This window comes from Acromyrmex echinatior, chromosome 1, assembly GCF_024713525.1.
Source record: "Acromyrmex echinatior isolate Ae372 chromosome 1, ASM2471352v2, whole genome shotgun sequence".
In the NCBI taxonomy this organism is placed as follows: Eukaryota; Metazoa; Arthropoda; class Insecta; order Hymenoptera; family Formicidae; genus Acromyrmex; species Acromyrmex echinatior.
In genome coordinates this window covers 23,559,796-23,582,921 of record NC_141852.1, presented here as the reverse complement: position 1 = coordinate 23,582,921, position 23,126 = coordinate 23,559,796, and the positions used below count along the sequence as shown (strand labels likewise).

Sequence of the window (23,126 nt, the reverse complement as noted above, 5' to 3'; positions counted from 1 at the left end):
ACGTAACGTCGAAACGCCGCGTTCTGTCCGCATCGCCGCCACCGCCGCTGCCGTCGACCAATTGCGGGATCGTCCCGCTACGCGAGGACGTGTCTTGGAAAACCAATACGTTGCAGTACCAAAACGTTCGCGTGTTCTCTCGAGTTGTGTTCTCGGATCGCGAGTCGCGAGTCACATTTCCGCGCGACCGTAAACGGCGCGCACGGCGTTCGTCGGTTCGTCGCTCGGTAGTTGCCAGTTCGGTTCGGCATAGTCCACGCCACGAGCAGGCTCGAATCGCGACACTCTCCCCCTTCTCCCTTTCCCCTCGCCGTCGAGGGTGCCGAGGTAAAGGGGAGACCTGAGACCACCGTGTTTAGTGATATCGTGCGGTTCACATCGCGTTTATATAGCATTCAACCGCGAATCCGAAGAAGGAGGTGTCCGCCTGGCACGCGAATAATCGACTTGTATATCCATACACACACTCACACGCACGGGCGTGTGTACAAGTCAAAGTGACATAGTTTGGTACGCTCCCGAGCTGTTGTGCTTTGGTTAATAGAAATGTTGCCCCGTCGACTCGCCGCGATGCACGGTGAGGACTCGTAACGAGAACCGTCATCGCACCTCCCTGCCGTCGCCGTTGCGTTCGCAATTGAATGCAGTTGTAGTCCACGTTATCCCGACGTGATTCTCTCTTTCTCGGCGCGGCGACACATCCCGTCGGCCCGGCCATTCTCGTCGCGCGATCGCTCCGATCGCCCCGTGGCAGAATCCCGTCTATCATCATCTATTCGCGATACCTCGGCGCGCGCGAAGCGCCAGGCCACAGGTAACGGACGTCACGCGAGTAAGATGATCAACATGGAAACGGACAAGATTATCGACGACGCGAACGCAAGTCTGCAGGTGAGTGTTAAAAGAACCACAGCGCGACTTCGCCGAGTCTTCTCCCCTCGTCTTGCACGCGCGAAAAAAAAAGGGAAAAGAGAAAAAAATTACCGCCATCTTATGCCCTCTCGCAACCGATCCGCCGAATCGTCGGCACATGTCCCGACTCTCCAGTCTCCGTTCCGACGCCCCGTGATTTTTGCTTCTGAAATCATGAAAAGCACATTTTTTAAATCGACAGAGAATTCAGAAATGGAACTGCCTCGTATCGAGCATTCGTCGTTTGGCGTCCGTGATAATCGTCGCACCGACGCAACGGAACTCCATCCTGCGTCGCGATCGGCTGCCGTGCGGCGGAATCAGTGCTTTCGGAATTATGATTCCTGCTCTGGTCGCGTCTTCCGCGTTTAAAGGGAAACGAAGTTGTTGCATCGAGTTTCCGCAAAAAGTGGGGGAGGAGGGAGGGAAGGCACCGCAACTTCGTTTCCCTTTAAACGCGGAAGACGCGTCGGCAGCCACGGCAACGACGTGTCTCTGCATGTTTACACGCCGGTCGAAGGTGAAAGGACGATTAGGGTTGCCTCCGTTTTCTTTTTTTCTGGACATTGTCGTTTTCTTTTTTTTTTTAGAGCGTCCTAGATCTTCCAGAAGAATTCCAAAGACGTCCGAGATAATTGTAACATTGAAAAAAAAAAGATTCATTTGATTAAATTAATTGTTTATTTGACTAATTTATGAATTAGAAAAAGATGAATTATTTAAATTCAGCCGAGATACACTGAGAAAAAATTGTTTATTGTATTTAAGCTAAATACATGTTTGTCTTAAAAACGTACATTCTTCAGCGAAAGAAATAAAGGCAAACTAAGTTAAATTAGTCAAATGAATAATTTTTTTCTCAGGTGAATTGTCTAGAGTTCTACATTGAAAAAAAATTGTCCAATTAATTAAACAAATTGTTCAATGTTAAGCAGATTATAGTTGAATTCGATTAAATAAAATTTGTTGAATTAATCAAATCTGCAAACAACTAAATGTGTTTAGTTAATTGAACAAATTTTTTTTTCAGTGTAGGGAATCTTTTAAATATTTTGCTCTTCCCTCAGTCTATATTAGTTATGATCTACTATAGATGTACGCGGAAAGGACGGTTTTGTTAAAATAATCAAAAATTCAGTCAGATACAGATCTATAATTAATTAATTATTAATATTAACACCAACACGATGTGAGAATTATACATATAGACTGCACCGCATGGTGTTAAATTCACACTTATATTTTTTAGAGTGTAAGAAAGATAATTTCGTTGTTATCGTTGTCATTTTGTATGTAATGTTTTGTATGTAAAGCACATCTTCCACAAGAATCTTCTTTCGAGGGAGAGGAGGCTTCTTTTTTTCCCTGTTCGAGGATTCTTGTTTAAATCTTACTCTCTAAATCTCGTGAGAAGAGTGAAAATACGGCCACTCTTGTTCAAGAGTGGCAGATTTTCATTCTTTAAAGTGAGATTTACTCCTTTGGAGTGAATCTCATTTTAAAAGAGTAAATCTCACTTTAAAAAGGGTGAAAATCTGCCACTCTTGAACAAGAGTGGCCGTATTTTCACTCTTTTTTCAAGACAGGCTAAATTTTTATTCCCTTAGAATGAGATTTCACTCCACGAGATTTAAAGAGTATTCGACCTTTGGCACAAAACCTTTTATAAATCGTGATCAATCGTAATCGTAGCTCGCGATGTGACGTACGCATCAGTAGGTATTACTAATGTTTTGACACTCATAAGATAGCCGTTTTCCTTCTTATATGCCGGATGGCGCGGCGTATCGCCAGATTGATTTTCGTCTTGGTGAGAAATAGCCAATTACGCTCAGTAACGCGAATGACTCTGCGGTTTATGTCTATTACTTATTTATGTCGTTTATTTAAATCGATTTAATGTTTTCTTTTCTTCATGACAGAAACTTCCTGCCATGGAAAGATGGCGATTTCTAATCGCGCTTCTCACGCGCCTCTTGGCTTTTAATGCCTTCCTGCAAAGCTCTAAGATCCATCTTATATTTTATGATACGTTCTACCGTCTCCTGATAATAGAAGGATCATTCATTTTACCTGCACTTTTCGTACCTGTGTTTTTCTCCTTTCAACGTCTCCTTTCACATACTGAAACCAGGTAGATATTTATTTTTGAGATAGACATGTGTATATAGGATGATGAAACTAAATAGCTGTTATTTTGCAACGAGTAAAATGAAATGAATTAAATGTTATACTGTATAGAAGAAAAAAAAATTATAGTACTTATACTTAAAACTAGTACTTATACTTAAAAAATATTTAAGTATGCAAAAATAAGCATTATAGTAAAAAAAACTCAACAATTAAATTGCATGTCTCAGTGACGTATGTTTTCGAAATAATGATTATTTGAACTTTTGCGATAATTGAGGCACTTTTGGAAATCATTAAATGCATTTCTTCTTAACAGTAATAATTGCAACAATAATTGCAACAATAATTATGCCTGTGAAAAATTCTAGATAAATTTCTTTTTCATCGATATAATGATTTATATCAAGAACATGCCAACCTATATTACTGAGCCTTTTCTATTACCCATTTATTTTTACAAGTCGACATACATGTGTTTTGCGCTACATTCTAATAAAAGTGACGGGTGTCTTCTATAGAAAAAATATTAATTCATTTTATTATGCTCATGTCATTCTGTACATTTATTACAAAATAATAACTGTTTAATTTCAGCAACTTTCCGATCATCATCCTATATATCGAGATGAATATTTGGAATATATGTATATGTATATTCATTGGAAGCAGGGAATACGAGAGAGTGCAAGTGAAACAGGCAGATCTAGAAACGCAAGAGGAAATGCACAGCTAAAGAACAAATAGATCCGACAATGTCTCGCGAGTAACACGTCACGTCGCGACACGTCCGATTAGTAGCTGGAATCCGATTGTCCCGCGAATCAGGTCGTTGGAAAATCGATATTTCAGTTGTAATCAATGTTTTGCCTCTGGCGTCCTTTACTTTCTTCGTTTCGATCTTGTCGTGTGATTTATGACTTTATGATGGTGCGCATATTCTTATCTGCGTTTGTTACTTTTCCTAATATTGACTTGTGTACTCGAGAAATGGACATAATCGAGTAAATATAACTCTTAACAGTTCCGAGTTATTTTATATTTACTCGATCAATATTTAAAAAATTAATTTTAACTTACTTTTCGTTTTTTAAGTCTAAGAATCAAAATAACATAGAATAAATTGAATGCCGAAATTAAAGAACTTACATAGCAATGAACATAATTAACTATCTGCCTCGCATGAAATGAAATTCGTCCATTATGCGGACTGGTATGAGTCTTATCTCGCTTCGACATAATTGTAATTCTGTCTATCATATAAGAAGAAAACACGCACAGATATTCAATTTAATATGGCCTACCTTTCAAAAGTATTCCTTCTATGCTTTTAATGTGCAAAGAACATTAATTATTATTTATTTATTCATTTTATATTCTTTGCCTTGTGGTTTAGGATGACTTTCGGTATACAATTTATATTTTTAGATTTACACATTTCCATCTTATCTTGCTTAATAAATTTAATGAATCTGTTTATCTATATATATCATATATCAAAGAATCAAAACAGAAAACAAAATAAATACTAAATACTGAATATTACACTGAAAGAGCAATTTTGTTGAAGAAAGAAAAAATTTAGCTAGATAGATCTGAAAAATAATTTTGCTGGACCATCAAATAATTAGATAGGATGATAAAATTGATTGCTAGAGTATCAAAATATTATATTTTACAACACCGCTCATCATTTAAGATTCCTGCAAAATTATTTTGAAGAGAGAGAGAGAGAGAGAGAGAGAGAGAGAGAGAGAGAGAGAGAGAGAGAGAGATCCAACAAAATTATCTGTTTCAGATCTGTATCTAGCCAAATTTTTAAATTCTTCAGCAAAATTACTTTTTCAGTATGAATATAAAACTAATAGCTACATTTTTAAACATCTTTCAATTAAAAATAATAAATTAAACGTGGATATTCTTTCCCTCCTATCCTATTCGAGATCATCAATTATTAAATAACATTTATTTCTTGCTTCGCTCGTCTCCCGGACGTCCGCTCGCGCGTCTCAATCCCGTCGCTCGTTTCTTGTAATTTACGACAGATTGATTAGCGACCCAGCCGCTCGCAATTAATCCATACAATAACGAAACAATGCCTCTACGTTGTTACGTTGTTACACGTGCACGCGATAGCAGTTCATGAGCGTTTTGACTGAGCCTCGATAACAGTCGTTATTCCACGTAATTACGCATGTTAGTTGCAAAGCAACGCCGCACCGGAAGTGCACCTACGACTTCTTATCCCGCGCTCGGACGACGGTCCCTCCTACGCTCATTGCGCTCATAAATCATGTATCGCCCTAAACGAGCCAGCCACGCACACTCGCGTATTCTACCGCAATGGAAAAATACACGCTAGATTTCATTTTACTAACTAAGGGGAAAAAATTGATAAGAGAGGTGACAAACAATTCGAATGATATTTTTAATTAGTATTGAAATATTACTTTTAAAGAGAATACGTTAAGAGAATAACATGGCTTTATCAAATTTTTATTGAAACTAATTCTATGTATATGTAGAACACACAAGTTTATGAAAATCCCCATTACATGTTTTTCAAAAAATATACCTAAAAATAGTTTTCTTTATCGAACTTTCAAAGATAAGAGACCCCTTTATCTGTGTTCTTTTGACTGTGTATGTGCTCACAATTTAATGTGCTCCTTCGTAATTTCCGTATACATCTGATAAACAACGAAAGCTATTTCAATGCGCGCGGACGAACGCTTCCATTGTGCTATATGATTGCAATAAAGAGAAAGAAAGGAACAGATTGTGATCCTTGAGCTAGAAGGTCGCGCGAATTTACCTACGTCAATATCCACGAACATTCTCAACTGGTTAATGTGATACAAGTTGATATTCCAACTCGGACATTTCCGTAATTCTATCGTCGAAATTATATATATGTATATATACAATATTCTTTGCCATGTAAATTTAAATGACTGTACAATATGCGAATTTAAGAACGCTTTTATTCCTTTGTTTGTAATGAAGTTACCTATTTTTTTAAGGTTTATCTTGTCAATTCGGGAATAATTACTTAATTTTTTTTTAACTAGATGACTAATAGGATGTTCTTATCTAATTAAAAGTCACTGTTATTTATCTATTGTACTAAAATTTAATATTTCAGATCTTTTTTATGTCTATAGGGTGTTCCGAAATTTGTTGCCAAGCTATTGTATAGATGAGGACTAAATTGAGTTGAAAAATTCTCTACTATTTTGCAATTTTCGCAATAGTCAACAAGATATTATTAAAATTTGCCGAATATTGGTCTTCAATAATTTTTTTCTCAAATATTATCAACTTTACAGAAAAATTGCAAGAGAAAAATTGTTTATTTTCTTCTCATAGAATTCTAAGAATTTTTTCAGAATTTTTTATCAACTTTTTAATACTGCAGCACTGCATTTTTTTATTGGCAACTATTTTTACCAATATGAGAAAACACATATTAAAAAATTCTGAAAAAATTCTGAAGAAATTCTCAAAACTTATGAAAAGAAAATAAACAAATTTTGTCTCGCTGTTTTTGTAAAGTTTAAAGCTGATTTGAATAAAAAATTATTGAAAACCAATATTCAGCAATTTTTAGTAATTCATATCTTTAAAATTAAAAATATATAAGGAAACGGCTCAAGTGATTAACAATCAAATATATAAAAACAAGAGCTACGAGCCAAAGAATACATTTAATAAATCAATTTTAAAAAGACACACTTCACACGAGGTCTCAACATAAAATTTTCAATATTAACATAAAAATCACTTTAGTAAAAAGTTAAAATTAAACTGAAATAAAAAACATGTAATATATGCGATAAGTAATTATTCAATATGTTACACGTTTTTTATTCCAGTTTAATTTTAACTTTTAAAGCGATTTTTAACATTGAGAATAAATATCATGTAAGGTAGAAACGTTAGTGTCTTTTTAAAATTTGTTTATTAAATTAATACCTTGTTAACTATTGCGAAAATTGCAAAATGATAGAAAATTTTTCGACTCAATTTAATCCGCTCTATCTACACAAGAGTGTTTGGCAAAAAAATGTCGAAAAACCCTGCATATATTTACAATATAAATATTGTAGTAAATGTATACACATATACTATTACAATATTTTTCAAAAAAGTAAAAAGAAAAATAAAAATAGAATTCTCGATTAGAGTATAAGGTTCGATCAATAAAGAAAAACTATTATATCTAACTGTAAGTTTTATTTTCTCGTTGTTAAGATATAAAAATCATAATAAGATGTAAATACTCCAGGTGACTGATTTAAAAGTTTTTTGCTGGTAAATAAATTATAAAAGTTATCTATAGAATATTATTCTCTTCTATATTTTGCAATACATAAAAATGTATAATATATTTTGCAACAGATTTACAGACTTTAGAAGAAGGATCTTTTCTCTGTAAAAGAAATCTATTCAGTCGAAAGAAACTATTCAGCAACTTTAGGAGAGAGTTGCCAAATACGTACGTTAAAATGTGGCTAACATTCACACAAAATAAGACATATATATCCTATTAAATTTTTGTTCATGTTACTCATTTCTTATTTATTTCATATTTTTGTTACTAAATGTTACTTTATTAAATAATAATTTAAAATATTAATACGATTTAGACGATCAGTGACATTAGGCAACTCTACCCTATTTCTACTTTTATCTCGAGTTGCAATAACAACGTACATATGCTAATCTCATGCTTCGCAGTTTATTGTTTATTTTAGCTCAGTGACCTGTCGATGTTAATGAACTTTACATCTCATGAACTGTCGAAAAAAGCACGTTCATGATAACGGTAGCAAATTTCACCGTTTAGTCCGAGTAGTTTAGATTTTTCCATTACTCATATCCTTTGACTTCCCATACCTCTACGAGACAGATATTTATTTGTATCGTATCGGTGAGAGGTAATAAATAACCGGGAAGTCACGGCCTCTCGCCGGCGCTTTTGTGTAATGTATGTAAAATCTACGTATGTACGACCGCGAGAGAAATGTGCAAGAGGAGTATTCCTTTTTAGTATCGTTTGAATTGAGATTAAAATTTTTTGTTACGAATATACTTTTGAATGCACGAAGCTATTGTTACCTGTACTCTTGAACGCGCGAAACTTTTTCTGCGTACATCTTTGGATGCGCAAAACTTTTGTTGCATATACACTTTTGGACGTATATTCCTTTTTAAGCAGCCACGTTCAGTTGAATCGAGATAAAAGACAACCGAGAGAGAGAGAGAGAGAGAGAGAGAGAGAGAGAGAGAGAGAGAGAGAGAGAGAGAGAGAGAGAACATCGCGTCTGACCCTGAACTCGCAATACGGGATCACTAGTAAACTCGACTCGATCGATCTTTTTATTTATCATGTTTAAACAATTTCTGTTTTCAACAAAGATATTCTTAAATTGTGCGGTCTGAAGAAGAGTAGTTTTTTTTATAACTTTTAAAATCCACAAGCAAAAATGTTCTATCATGGTTTTTGAGAAAAATGAGGTTGAAATCTCAAATACAGAAATATTTCAATAATTTTTGAAAATTCACTGGTAAACCTGATATACTTCAGACTTCGAAAAGAATTCAAATTAAAGCTTGAACATTGTATCTATTTTAAAATAAAAATTAATCTTTTACTACACACACGTACACGCACACGCACACGCGCGCGCACACACATTGAACTTTTAGTGCCTTTTCATTTTAGGGACAAACATATGTGTAGCTTAGGATAACAGGATTGCATTTAATATCATAGAAAATTATAATAAGATCAAGAAAAACCGTGAAAAGTGAGAAAATCATTTATTAATTTAAAATAAAATAATTATAAAATATCAATTCTAAATTTAAACTTTTTCTTAATGATTAAATATATAATTTTTTAAATTATTTAAGAAAGTAAATATTTTTTTGATTTTTCAATTTTGCAGTGTGAACAATTTATAGAAAGCATTAATAGACATAATTAAAAAGGAAAATTATAATAACGTCTTTGGACATTCGATGATGTCTGTAATGAAAGATTCAATATATTTTTTTAAAATACAATATTCAAACTTTAATTTGAATTCTTTTTGAATAAGTTTGTAATAGGTTTACTAATTATATTAATTTTTAAAGGTGTTTCAAGACGTGTTCTTTTGGACTTTTAATCTCATTTTTTCGAAAATCTGTTATGATCAATTTAGAATATTTTTTGTTTGCTAATTTGAATTTAATGTGTCAAAGACACATTGTAAAAGAACACTTTTCTCTTTTTCAGACTGTGGCAAAAGAGCTAAAATTTGTAACTCTATTATTCTTCTCGGACTTGTTAAAATTTTGTTTCTAAATCACGTCCGGCACAATCCCAATAAGGAACGTTATTTCGATACAATCCCAATGATTCAATCCCTGAGGTATTTATGCTGCAGGTATTCGTTCTGTTTCGTAAACCGAAGGGTTTAAAGTATTGTAATAACTAACTGTTTTATCTGTTTAAGCATTTTTACGGTTCCTTTTGAAAGAGAATTTGTCTTAGTAAGTTTGAGAACTTTTCAACACCTGTTTTAGAGCAAGTAGTATTTTAGGGGCTTTAATAATTATACGATGAGTCAGACTATTGTTAATTTGAATCTTTCTTTTACGCTTTCTAGCATCATAATGCGGTCCCGTCAGTATCTTTTAGACCTTCAGAAGTTGTCGACCTCTTTGTGCCAGAATAGACGAGCGAATATACGGGGCAAAAATTTATTTTGTGATTCATTCTACGAAATCGTACATTTCGGTCTTGCGACATTACTTCCCCTTGTAAATGCGCATTCAAAGCATTTAAAAGATCAATGGAGTTCCGTCGGAATCATTTATGAGCAATTCATGTAACATGTATTGCGGATGTTGTGAATATAAATAGTTAAACGCGTCGTTTAAATTAAAGTAGAACTGAGAGGAAAGATATTGAAACTAAACGTACGAATGTTCTTAAAAGAGAAGTACATTGTGTACATATTTGTGCTAATAATTTTATTTAGCGTTTTATATATGGAATAATAGATAAATTTTGGTGCCTGCGGCGATGACTTTTCTTGTAAGAAATTAAAATATTTTTTTAAAAAAGTTATATAGTTATATATGCAGCAAATGCATATATAAAAAAGTATTTGTATAGGGGAGATTTTCATAAAAAAAAGCTTTATTTGTAGAAAATATTAATTAGCAATTTATTAATGAATACATTTTGTCCTAAACAAAAGAGCTTCATGAAATAATTATATTCGTAATCTTAAAGCTAAATTTTTTTATTATGTACGAATATTTTTTGTATAAATATAATTTTCCATTTTCGCTCATTATTTAGATAATTGTTTTTTTTAATCATTACATATCTTTTTAAATAAAATAATTTTGAAGAATATAAAGTCTATTTTATTCTTTGTAATTAATTATTAATTAATATTTACTTTTTAAAAATAAGGTTCTTTAAAAAAAAATATTTTCCCTATATAAATACTTGTTTCACTCATTGTATATTAAAAAATTAATATAAACGGTGCTTTTAGTAAAGCTTTAAAAAAGAAATATGTAATTTACAAGACTCAATGTTTACTTTTTTTAAATATAATATTCTATTTTAATAAGGATTTCTAGAGAGGAACGGAGAAAAAAAATGTGGGATATTTATTGAAATATTGAATCTTAAACCAGGTAAATCATAAATCAGAGCATATAAAGTGGTCGATTAGATTTTCGGAGAAAGATTATTTCTATTTTTAATAAAGGCCGATCAGTTTGCGTTCGTTCAGCATATCGTTTCTTATCGAACACTCAGTATACTTGTACTTTGGCCATGTCAAGAGATGTACGAGGACAACATCTCAGGAAGACAAAAGAGTCAGGAGAGCGTAGATTCGACACGAGTTCGCAATACCGTTATACCGGGAGCACTTGAAGCGTTTTCAGGTGATCGCACTGCCGCGCATCAGCCGCTAGATAGACTCGTTTTTCTGTATCGTGTTACAATAACGGAGTGGCGACAACTGTTGCGCGGACAACTGCCTTTCGGAAGAGGGTCCCACAATAGGTCGACGATAATACGGTTTTCACCCGGATAAAGCAACCATTCTGAAGTGAGAACTCTGGCCGAACGCTGGCCGGAGCGGTGACTAACGAGAGAACAAAAAATATTGTGACGACGTAAAAATGTCTAGGGATATGAATAATAAATTTACGTTTTAATTTACGTCTCTTTTTAGAAAATAATACTGAAAATAGCGGAGAAATCGTTACAGAATTCGATGCTTTAAATATTGGAGAGTCGAATTTCGTTCATAGTTCTCTGACCTAAAAAAACCTAATCCATATAAAAAGAATTGCTACTTGATCACCATTTCTGACGTGAGAATTTAATTTTTATTAACAAATTTAATTCAAGAGTCTCTTCAGAAGAAAAATGATATTATCCTTAATCTGGAAATATCAGGAAGATCATAGAATCAGATTTTAATTCTAGAGATTTAAATTCCGTCAATAGGTTTCTTGTCGAATTTGTGTAAAAAGAATTGTTACTCGATCGCCGTTTCTGCGATGCGAGAGTTTAGCTTTCATTAGCAAGTGTTTAACGCGCTCTTTTATGACGGTTTTCACTTCCTGAGGTAGGAGAGACGCGGCAAGTAGGTCAGACGCGAAATATACATTTTCGCATTATATTGTACATTGATTACAAATCGGTAACGATCTTAAGATATAAAAACGAATTTTTGTATTATATATCTCGTATGACACACTTAAGTAGAAACACGTTCGACATGTATATTGTACGTGAAGAAACATTTTACGTGATGTCCCAGAATTACTGAGAAGCAGAATATTATATAAGTGTCGTAAAAATTTGAAATTCGATTTTCGCAAAAGTGTCGACGGGGCATCGTTTTCCTCCTTTGACATCTGTGATCATAATAGGTATTTAAATTTCGAAGATCTTCCAGAATCTAACGCGCTTTATTATTCAGCCTGTGAAGCTTAAATGTCGCGAAGAAGCGCATTATTTGCAAAGCTTGTAACTCAAAAGGCATTAACACCGAATATACTTTCGCTGACAAAGATCAACCGGAAATTTCACGAGAGACGAATGCTTACGTGTCCATGATTCCGCCGATTCTGGGGCACCTTGTGCAAAACGCTGTGTCAAGCGAAGTTGAGAAACGGCGTGAAACGGAACGGCAAACGCTATGTGAAACACTGACGTGGCGTTCGCATAATAGGCTTCTTTTTTGTTTACTGTGTCTCAATAATCGTACATAAAAGATCGACGTTATGGCGTTCTTCATCTCCATTCTTCATGGATGCATGCACTTTCTCCACGAACGTGCAAATGTAATCCTTCGATTATAGAAATATCGCTGACTCGGTTTCGTCTGTCTGATTCCTTTCAATTCCACGATGGATTTTCGCTATTTGATCGCTATAAGATCTGTTGCACATGAAACCGATAAATCTAATAACGCTTCCAATTGGCCCTATAAAAAGATCTTTTAATTGTTAGAAAGATACATACTTATATTCGAAAAGGAGTAAATCGATGTAAAAGATAATTTTATATTCAAAGAAAGATAGATATATCGAAGAAGAAAAACATAATTTATTCATGTATGCGAATCTATTTTTTTGTCTTTTTTTTGTAGCTGTTTAAATTTTCAAAAATATAGTTTTATTTTTAGAGTGAAATAGTGTTAAATATGCATAATTGAAATTATATTAACATGATAATACTCGAGTAGTTACGCGGCATTTTATTCGAATTAGCTGATCTAATCTAATCTGATCTAATCTAATCGAACACTGGCAATGCGTGATAAACGATTTCCGATGCAATTTTGACAGCAAGTTGACATGAAATTACCTGTAGACAAATTAATTTTTATTATATTTTTACGTATATTACACACACACAACACACACACCCAAAAAAAAGAGAAGAATAATTTTATTGAAGTATTTAAAAGTTAGATATAAAAGACAGTTTATGTTTAGTAGTATATTGAAAAAAGAAAGTTACATTTGCGTAGAAAGTTACATTTCACCTTCAATACGTATAAAAATATCTTTAAATTAAATAATTTTATTAAAATATTTCTGATTAAACAATTATTTTTACATTACAAAAATCATTAATGGTGTGTCCTCGAGAAAACAGAGTTTGATTATTTGTTACTTGATACGAAGTACGAACGACAAAGCAATAACAATTGTATGATATGATGACCTATGATACCCCGATCTCTGGTATATATAATACATGTGCGCTCATACATTCCTCATTTTTCTGTCTTATAATTATAATTATATTAATATGAATATATATATATATATATATATATATATAATTCTTATAATTCATATTAAATATATTATGAATATATAATAATCATTTTATATTCTTTTACAATACAATTAACATAATATATAAAATAATATATCTTTCATATCAATAGTATATCTTTTATACATTATTAACATAGAAATAATTTATAAATAGTAAATCTTTTGTACATTATTAACATATATATGAAATATCTAAAGTAATATAATTCGTTTTTATATATTATTAATATGTCATGTAAAATAATATATTAATAGTATGTCTTGCTAATTCACTCTTCTCTTTTCTTTCTTTTTTTCGTTTTTCTCTCTTACTTCATATAATATAATTTTTAAACGTGTCACTGAAATTATAGGAAAGATTTTAATAAAGCATACGAAGATCAGACTTTTGATCAATAAATTCTTACATTCTATTTCCAGCTATACTTATCGAATATTCTTGACAATATCCCTTGTAATAATATTGTGTTTAACATTATCGAATATTTATGGATAAATACGGATGATAAGGACGACGCAAAAGTGAAAGTACAAACGTGTATGACTGTTTTCTTTCGTGAAAAATGCGTTTTATGCGCATTTATGTGTTGCATGTCGAAAAATTTTCGTCTAAAACTTGATTAATCATGTGCTTGAATCGCTACGTTGGCAAATTTAATGACGATCATGTAAATTTAGGTCACATTTAGTCAGCGTTATTATTTATTTATTTATTTATTTATTTAGTTGTATTTACATTTACGGATCGAGTTTAGTTTTGTTTAGTTTTGATTAGTGTATTTATGTCAAAAGAATTTTAAATCTTGTTTTCGCCGAGATAATTAAAATTGCTTGAAAAATATTTGTTTATCCGCGTGTCGCTTGAAATATGATTACTGGTGATTATGATATTAACGAGAAAGACAAGATGCTCGGCACAAAACCGGGACGCGCGTAAACGATTTAATTTATAAGAGCCCTGGTATATACGAGCGAGAGAGAATGGAGCGAGAGAGGTCAAGAACCCGGTACTTCTTCGCTCTATCTCAAGACGCGTCCGCAATTCTAGTTTTGCAAATGTACTCTTAAGCTCACTTCAAACGATCTATAATTCATTAGGTTTCCGAATAGAATTGCAATTTTATTTTATATTTTATTACATCTCGACATGTATAATTTAATGTACATTTTTTACACTGTTGAATTTCTGTTGTACAAATATTTTTTGTAATTTTTATACATACAATTTTTTAATAAAATTTCTAAACACTTTTGATCCTGTAATACAAATTTTTTGAATAATTTAATTTTGTATACATGATATTTTAATAATGAAGTCCACTTTAGATGATATGTAATTTATATTAGAATTGAGGATATAATAATCTATTTATTGTGCATATAAATTTTGTGAATAATAATGGTTTTATGTACGTAATAGGAAAAGCATTTCAATAATAAAGTTTACTTTACATGTAATTCTGTAATTTATGTTAAAATTGAGAATAGTAATTTGTAATTTCGTGTGCTATATAATACGAATAATGTTTGAAGAATCGAAGATATGTTTATCAAAATATGTGATACATAACATTGTTAAATTCTGTTCTGAAATCTGATGCGAATTATAGAATTATCGTCTACACTTTATTTATTATCGGATTATTCTCTACAAGGCGACATACATTATTAAATTTTACTTGAAATTTTTATGGATTTCGAAACGTAATTTACTCCAGTTTCTTTTTATCGACGATATATATTTCTTCTGTTACATCAATAATTTATTGAGTAATGTCTCGATAATATTTATAATCCGATAGTTAATCTGAGAAAAATCTAAATAAGCTGTTTGATAATTTTTGTGAAATACGATTAGCATAATTTTTACAGTTTATTTATATTATTATTTCTCGAAAACTGAGAAAGATTATCGAAAATAATTTGCTCTTTGGCAGAAAATCTCCGATTATCTCTATTTCTTTTTTCTTGAGGAGATATTATAATACAATATATAATTAAATATATAATTAAATATATAATTAAAAAATAATCCTATAATTTCTATTTTGTATATGTTTATTAATAACAATGCATTTTCAGCATTAATTTGCGATTTGTTTAGGTGTTCTTCGCAACATAGATATGTGAACTTGATAGAAAAATTCTCACTATTTTACATCATGTCTTTCGACATTTTAAGTTTCTTAATATCGCGATAATATTAGCGTTTTCCTGCTATTGTTCTCAATTGTTAACGTTATAAAATTACGAAAATTGGAGTTGCATCGTTGGCCATTAGCAGTTAGTTTATAAAATATTTATGAAACATTTAAAAAAACTGTTTAAATCTTGACATATATTTATTATAATCTTTATTATAAATTATAATTAATATGCGTTGCCGAAGATTTTCTGCAATCTTCGATTTTTAAAAATATTTAAAAAAATTAATTTTATTGGAATAAATAAATTTGCATAATATTGAATTTTATTTTATTTGTAGATATATACTTTGTCAAAGAAAATAAATAATAAAACAAAATATATTCATAAAAATGGTTTAAAAAATGCAATTTTCATTTTTAAATTTCATGCAACGTCATTTTTAAATTTCATACGTTGAATATATAAACATATATTTATTTTTATTGGATTTTTAAATATGTTAATTTTTCTAAGATGAGTGGAATGGGACTTCTTTTCGGATTTAGATAATTCGTTTTGAGAATGCTCTACGAAATAATTATGATATATTTTTTTTGCCCTTGCACTTAATTTTTAGACGTTTTTATAGTACTTTTGCCATAAAATAATTACGATGTGATTAATTATAGTGTTATAATGCATATTTTATTTGTTGATTTTAGAATAATGATTACTTGAATATGTTAGGTTTTCTCAAACGAGTTTATATGCTTTACTACAACTCATTGATTCCATATATACAGCGTGATTAATCGGAAAACAACGATGTGTGCATCGATACGATAATACACATTGTGCTCGGTGTGATATTCTTAGTCACGTTTATTTGCGCTCCGATTACGTAGCTGATACAATAAGAGCAAACGTCATTAAGTATATGCGCATGTAAAATAAAATATGTTAATAAAAAAATTTAGGCATGATATATTCCACGACAGAGACTGCGTATATAATAATTAAATGTCAATGATTTTGTTCTCAATTAATTTTAATTTATTAATGAAAAAGTGTATTATGAAAATATAATCGCTTATACATACATACATATATATATATATATATATATATATATATATATTAGGTGTTGGAATTAATTCGTAGCGTTTTACAAGTGATGGGAAGTACTTTCATTAATGTATTTTTTAATGCTCATGTGAAATAAATAACATTCTTTCATTAAAAAACGCTACGAATTAATTCCAACACCTAATATATATATAAGTATCATCCTGTATTTTGATTTTTTTGTAAAATCGCATATTCTAATATTTAAAGATGTAAACATTAATATTTTGTTACAGTATCCAATGACGACTGTACTTTACGATCCCAGTTGTAAGAAGGAACCATCTACGGGAGCATCTACGCAATACGGACAGGAGAAAGAAATCTGCATGAAACTGTTCGAAAGATGGAGCGAATCAGAACAAGTGCAGTTTGTCGAACACCTGTTAGCACGAATGTGTCATTATCAGCACGGACACATCAACGCGTATTTAAAACCGATGCTGCAGAGAAACTTTATTTCACTTTTGCCGAGTAAGTAATCATGTACGCTCAACATTTTTTTACACACTCTTTGCGCGCGTTTTGAATGATATTCCTAATTGCATCTTTAACAACTTTAACAATATCAAATGAATGATTTACAGAAAAAGGATTGGACCACGTGGCAGAAAATATTCTGTCTTACCTTGACGCAAAATCACTTGTTTCTACAGAACTAGTATGCAAGGAATGGCATAGGGTTATTAGTGAAGGAATGCTTTGGAAAAAACTGATTGAACGTAAAGTTCGAACGAATTCAGTTTGGAGAGGTTTAGCTGAAAGGAGAGGATGGTGAGTGAAAATTTATGATATAAACTACATGTATATAAACTACAAAACTTATGACAAACAAACACAAATGTGATACGTACACAAAGCATTTTGACATTCTGACATATAAAATGTATGTAAAATATTTCTTTATATTTTCTTTTTATTTAATTTGTGAACTTTACTTTCAGGATACAATATCTTTTTAAACCGAAACCAGGCGAGGCCCATCCCAATCATAATTTCTACAGATCTCTTTACCCAAAAATTGTCAAAGACATCGAAAGTATGGAGAACAACTGGAGAATGGGTCGATTCACTCTTCAAAGAATTAATTGTCGTAGTGAGAACTCTAAAGGTGTTTATTGTCTGCAATATGACGATCAGAAGATAGTTTCCGGACTTCGAGACAACACGATTAAGATCTGGGACAGAAATACTTTACAGTGTATCAAGGTGTTGACAGGCCATACGGGTTCTGTGCTTTGTTTACAGTATGATGATAAAGCTATAATATCCGGTTCCTCAGACAGTACCGTGAGAGTTTGGGACGCTACTACAGGCGAGATGGTTAACACATTAATTCATCATTGTGAGGCAGTACTGCATCTTAGATTTAACAATGGCATGATGGTAACTTGCTCAAAGGTCAGTCAAAAAGAAGCGATGAATTTTTACATGTTTTCTAATTTTCATTTAGTTGGATTTCATTACTAACAATAATTATCATTTGCAGGATCGTTCTATAGCAGTCTGGGATATGACATCGCAGACAGAAATTGCATTGAGAAGAGTATTAGTAGGGCACAGAGCAGCAGTGAACGTAGTTGACTTTGATGAGAAGTATATTGTTTCTGCCAGTGGTGATAGAACTATCAAAGTATGGAACACCTCTAATTGCGAATTTGTGCGAACGTTGAACGGACATAAACGCGGCATAGCGTGTTTGCAATATAGAGATCGCTTAGTAGTTAGTGGCAGTAGTGATAATACTATACGACTGTGGGACATCGAGTGCGGCGCTTGCTTACGTGTTTTAGAAGGGCACGAAGAATTAGTGAGATGTATTCGATTCGATAGTAAACACATCGTCAGCGGTGCTTATGATGGGTAGGTAAATCAAAATCCAAATATCTCAATTCTGATTTTAATTCTACGTTTGCAACGTGAAATCATAGCTATAAGCAACTAGAAAATTTATATATGTATATATGCATCACACGCACACGCGTGCGCGCGCGCGCACCTATACTTATTATAAAATATTTTATTCCTATTTTTTTTAGAAAAATAAAATATAATTTTTATTTTTATAACGTATTATATTTAATATACATAAGAAACAAAAAATAATTCTACATTATAATTGATATTCATATTAAATTTTACCCTAATAATTTAGAGTGGAATTGAAAGATGCATTTTGCTTCAAGAATGCATTATAATTTTACAAATTTGTGAGTAATTAAACTCATATTTATTATTGTATTTTGCAGAAAAATCAAAGTTTGGGATCTTGTAGCCGCTCTTGATCCTCGTGCTGTTGCTAGTACTTTATGTTTACGCACTTTAGTGGTAAGATATTTTTGTACGCAAGCGTATGTTCTTATTTCTTATATATATTATATTTAATCAACAATTTGTCAAGCGCTTCACTGAATGACAATTTTCATTCATTGCTAATTTTATTTATATTTCTTATTATAGGAGCACACCGGGCGTGTGTTTCGTCTTCAATTTGACGAATTCCAAATAGTTTCATCATCTCACGATGATACGATACTAATTTGGGATTTTCTTAATTACAATCCGTCAAGCGGAAGTGTATGCAGTGGACGCCTGCCGATGGATGGAGCGCCGAACCAAGCCGATACTAGATCTCCTTCCCGTAAGTATGCTACCAAAATTGGAATTTTTAATATACACTGAGAAAAATTTCTGATTAAAAATGGATGAACCAGAAAATTTTGATATCAATCAAAATTCTCAATTAGAATTATAGATTCAAATTTCAGAAAATTCTAATTTGTTTGTCTTGAATCAGAATTTTAATTAATACAACCAGATTCTTTTTCCAGTGTATATTAATTAGCGCCGAGACATTATTGTGTAGATTAAATATAAAAATTATTAAATATAAAAAATATTCTTATTTGCAGCATTTGAGTGACGCATCAATACGGAGATTCCTTTATTGTGATATAATTGTAAGTATATTTTATGAATTATCGCTTGCAGGTAAGATTTAGAAGCAATTTATTTAATATAATAAATACACAATAATTCTAGTAAATACAATATAATAATTCTAGTAAAAATATATGAAAAAATAAATTCCGCAGAATTAATAACAATTGATTTTGTATTTCAGACAAGTGGTTAGGTGAGTGAATCCAATGTGTTCACAACAATGTGCGCAAACAATGAAATATCCGATGATGAGTGTTTAATGTAAACAACAGCAATTATACATAGAAATGTCTGAAGGAAAAATTTGGTTGATTAATGACTTTGATTTATTGTTTGCTAGGAGAGCAAAAAAATTTTTCAAGAAATAGGAAAGTAAAATGGACTGACTTACGTGAAACTATGAATTATAATTTATATATGCGCTTGACGCACCGCGTTTAGGAACAAACAGTATATTTAAAGCTGCATAAATACATCCCATGGATGTAAACGATTGTCGTCTGCTTTGGCCATATCTGGAATTCTTCTACGCTCTGTGACATGATAGAAGTCAAGACCATTTTCCTACAAAATGAAAAAAAAGAAAGATTTACAATACGTAATGTAGCGAAGCGTTTTTAGGGAGGCTGGATATTACACTTAATAAGACATTAGATGTATTATAGTAAAAGAAATTAATGATTTTTTATATAATTAATTTATGAGATAAAAAAAATTGTAAAATGTTGTTTGATTGGAGTACTTACGTTGTGTGAATGTGTAAAAAAAATTGTTACATGGGAGGATTATCGTGTTACACCCTCTTTTAAATGGCTCGTACAAAGTGTTATGTACCCATGTTTAAAATTGCGAAAGAAACTATTGATTGAGTGTATAATAGTTTTTTAACATTTAAATTTTGTGAAACTTATTTAAAAAGCGAGTGAAGAGCCGACAACCTCTGCACAGCCTACATTTGGTATGATACCATTTGCATTTAGAATATAAAAATTACTATTGCAGAATGTAAATATTATTATCATTATTATATTCATACCGAAACAAATATAATGTGCGATCCTGAAATTATCTTAATTATTGTAAAAAAAGAAAAAGAAACACTATTATTATATCTTGACCATTGATCTCGTTTAACTCATTTTATTCATGCTTTGTACACGTAAGTTGCTCATTTTTATATTTATCTAAATTGTCAATCGAAAATGTGAATTGTTTTTTATTTTTAGGAGTTTAAATTTTTTGCAATTTGGTATTTCACTGAAATTAATAAAAAAAATACTCTTTAAATATAAAAAAAAACTTTAATTACAAATAAACTTATTGCTTATTTCAATTTATGTACATAACTGAGCATATAGCATATATAGTTTAAATGACATCATCATGCCCAAATGATTGTGATATTATAAAGCGATTAATGTGTTTTGTGAACAACATTTATTAATATACATATATATATATATATATATGTATATGTGTGTGTGTGTGTATATATATATATATGTATATATGTATATGTATATATATATATATGTACGCAATATGCGTATTATATGCATAAGATGCAACTAATGTTTTATAATATACACAATACTTTGAGCGTAAGTAAAGGCAAAACGTTTTTGAATATTTGATATTAAATAGTATACAGTGTTAGTATAACTATATGAAAGTAAGATACTAGAGAGAGAGAGAGAGAGAGAGAGAGAGAGAGAGAGAGAGATGGAAGGAGGGAGGGAGGGAGGGGATGAAATACCGAATTATGTTTTTCAAATATGCGTGAATTATGGTCAGTAGAAAATGCCACGTAATCGCTTACGAACTGTCTGTTAATAAATATGAGTTATCCAGAACAAATTGTCACAGAAAATAATAATACATATTTCAAATTGTAATATTACAATGATTTGAGTGTTTCAATCCTATAATAAGATTATAGAAAAATATTTGCATTTTGATTTCGATACGTATAATTTCGTGACGTTCATCTCAAAATTTTATACGAAATGTACTATGTATACAGAATGAATTTACATATTAATGCGCGTGGAAGGCAATATTAAATTTACATTTAAAATACACAAAATTTGTTTACTCTTGTAACGCATAACTAAAGAGGAAAAATGAAATATATACAGATACAACGTATATTTGTACTCAATTCGTTCGTATAATGTTTCTATAAAAAGAAAACAAGAGAAATTAAGGAGTTGCCTACAAACTGGGTACAAACTTAAGAACTTGAAAAATTAGTACAATTGGATGGGAATTTGTATAATTTTGAAGTATATACATATAGATATGTATGTGTGTGTGTGTGTGTGTGTATATACATATTATGTATATATGCATACATAATCATACGGTATCAATGCACAAGCAAGCATAATTTTGTGGAGTACGGCATACGTAGATTCTTGTGTTTACGATTTGTTTCAATGAATAGACAAAATAATAGTGATTGTAGTCAGACATTAACATACTCTTGCATTATATGAACATAGAATGTTCTTCATCATTTTTTCGCTATTTGATAATGCGTATGTAGGTATTATCAAAAGATATGATTGCTTATACCGTGTCTTCCTAATTATGATACGGAAATATTCTCCTATCTTTTATCTTTTTTTATTGAAATCTAAGAGATCTTAAGGTGGAAAAGTCTGCTGCATCTTCTACAAAAATATATATCTATCGAATTAATCTTCGAAAAAATCGAGCAAGAAATAAAGAGTGTAAAATAGAGTCAAATATCTGGAGATATAAAATATCGGACGTAATAGTTAAGAAATTACATGAATTTATACCTTATAAGAGCATCGTGACACGCACTGCGATCAGATCGCAACGTGAGCGTTTGCGATTGTCGAAAATACCAGTAAAAATACTTTTAAGAAGATATTGTGATGCTTTATTGTTAATATCGACATGAATCTTCGTGTATGAGAATAACTGACTAGAGAGGATACAAAGGCTGTGCAAAAGCTATATTCGAAATATAATACCTACACAAGAATATACAGGATTTTTTATAAAATCCATTATCTTATCCTTCTGCAATGATGTATATTTAATCATGCTATGAAATTCTATAGTCGAGTTCAATAATAAGTGAAAATAAGTCAAATGTATTACACATAAATTGCTTAGTTTTTTAAATACCGTGGACTCCAATACATACATACATATATATATATATATATGTATATATATATTAGGTGTTGGAATTAATTCGTAGCGTTTTACAAGTGATGGGAAGTACTTTCATTAATGTATTTTTTAATGCTCATGTGAAATAAATAACATTCTTTCATTAAAAACGCTACGAATTAATTCCAACACCTAATATATATATATATATATATATATATATATATATATATATATATGTATTGGAGTCCACGGTATTTAAAAAACTAAGCAATTTATGTGTAATGCATTTGACTTATTTGACATATTTCTAAGTACTTAAGTTTACTCTAAGTATTAGTTTACTAAGTACTACT

The 23,126-nt window shown here is 31.3% G+C and overlaps 1 protein-coding gene across 1 annotated transcript; it reads left to right on the top strand.

Annotated features, from left to right (window-relative positions):
- The first annotated feature begins 3 nt into the window (after positions 1-3).
- Positions 4-22,636, top strand: slmb (beta-transducin repeat containing E3 ubiquitin protein ligase slmb). The gene is made up of 9 exons (XM_087411267.1): positions 4-891; positions 16,914-17,151; positions 17,265-17,451; positions 17,622-18,078; positions 18,167-18,540; positions 18,927-19,005; positions 19,138-19,318; positions 19,590-19,637; positions 19,802-22,636. Exons 1-8 carry the CDS (start codon positions 838-840, stop codon positions 19,598-19,600), a joined length of 1,581 nt encoding a protein of 526 aa, XP_087267393.1. The 5' UTR covers positions 4-837; the 3' UTR covers positions 19,601-19,637; positions 19,802-22,636.
- Positions 22,637-23,126: the final 490 nt, after the last annotated feature.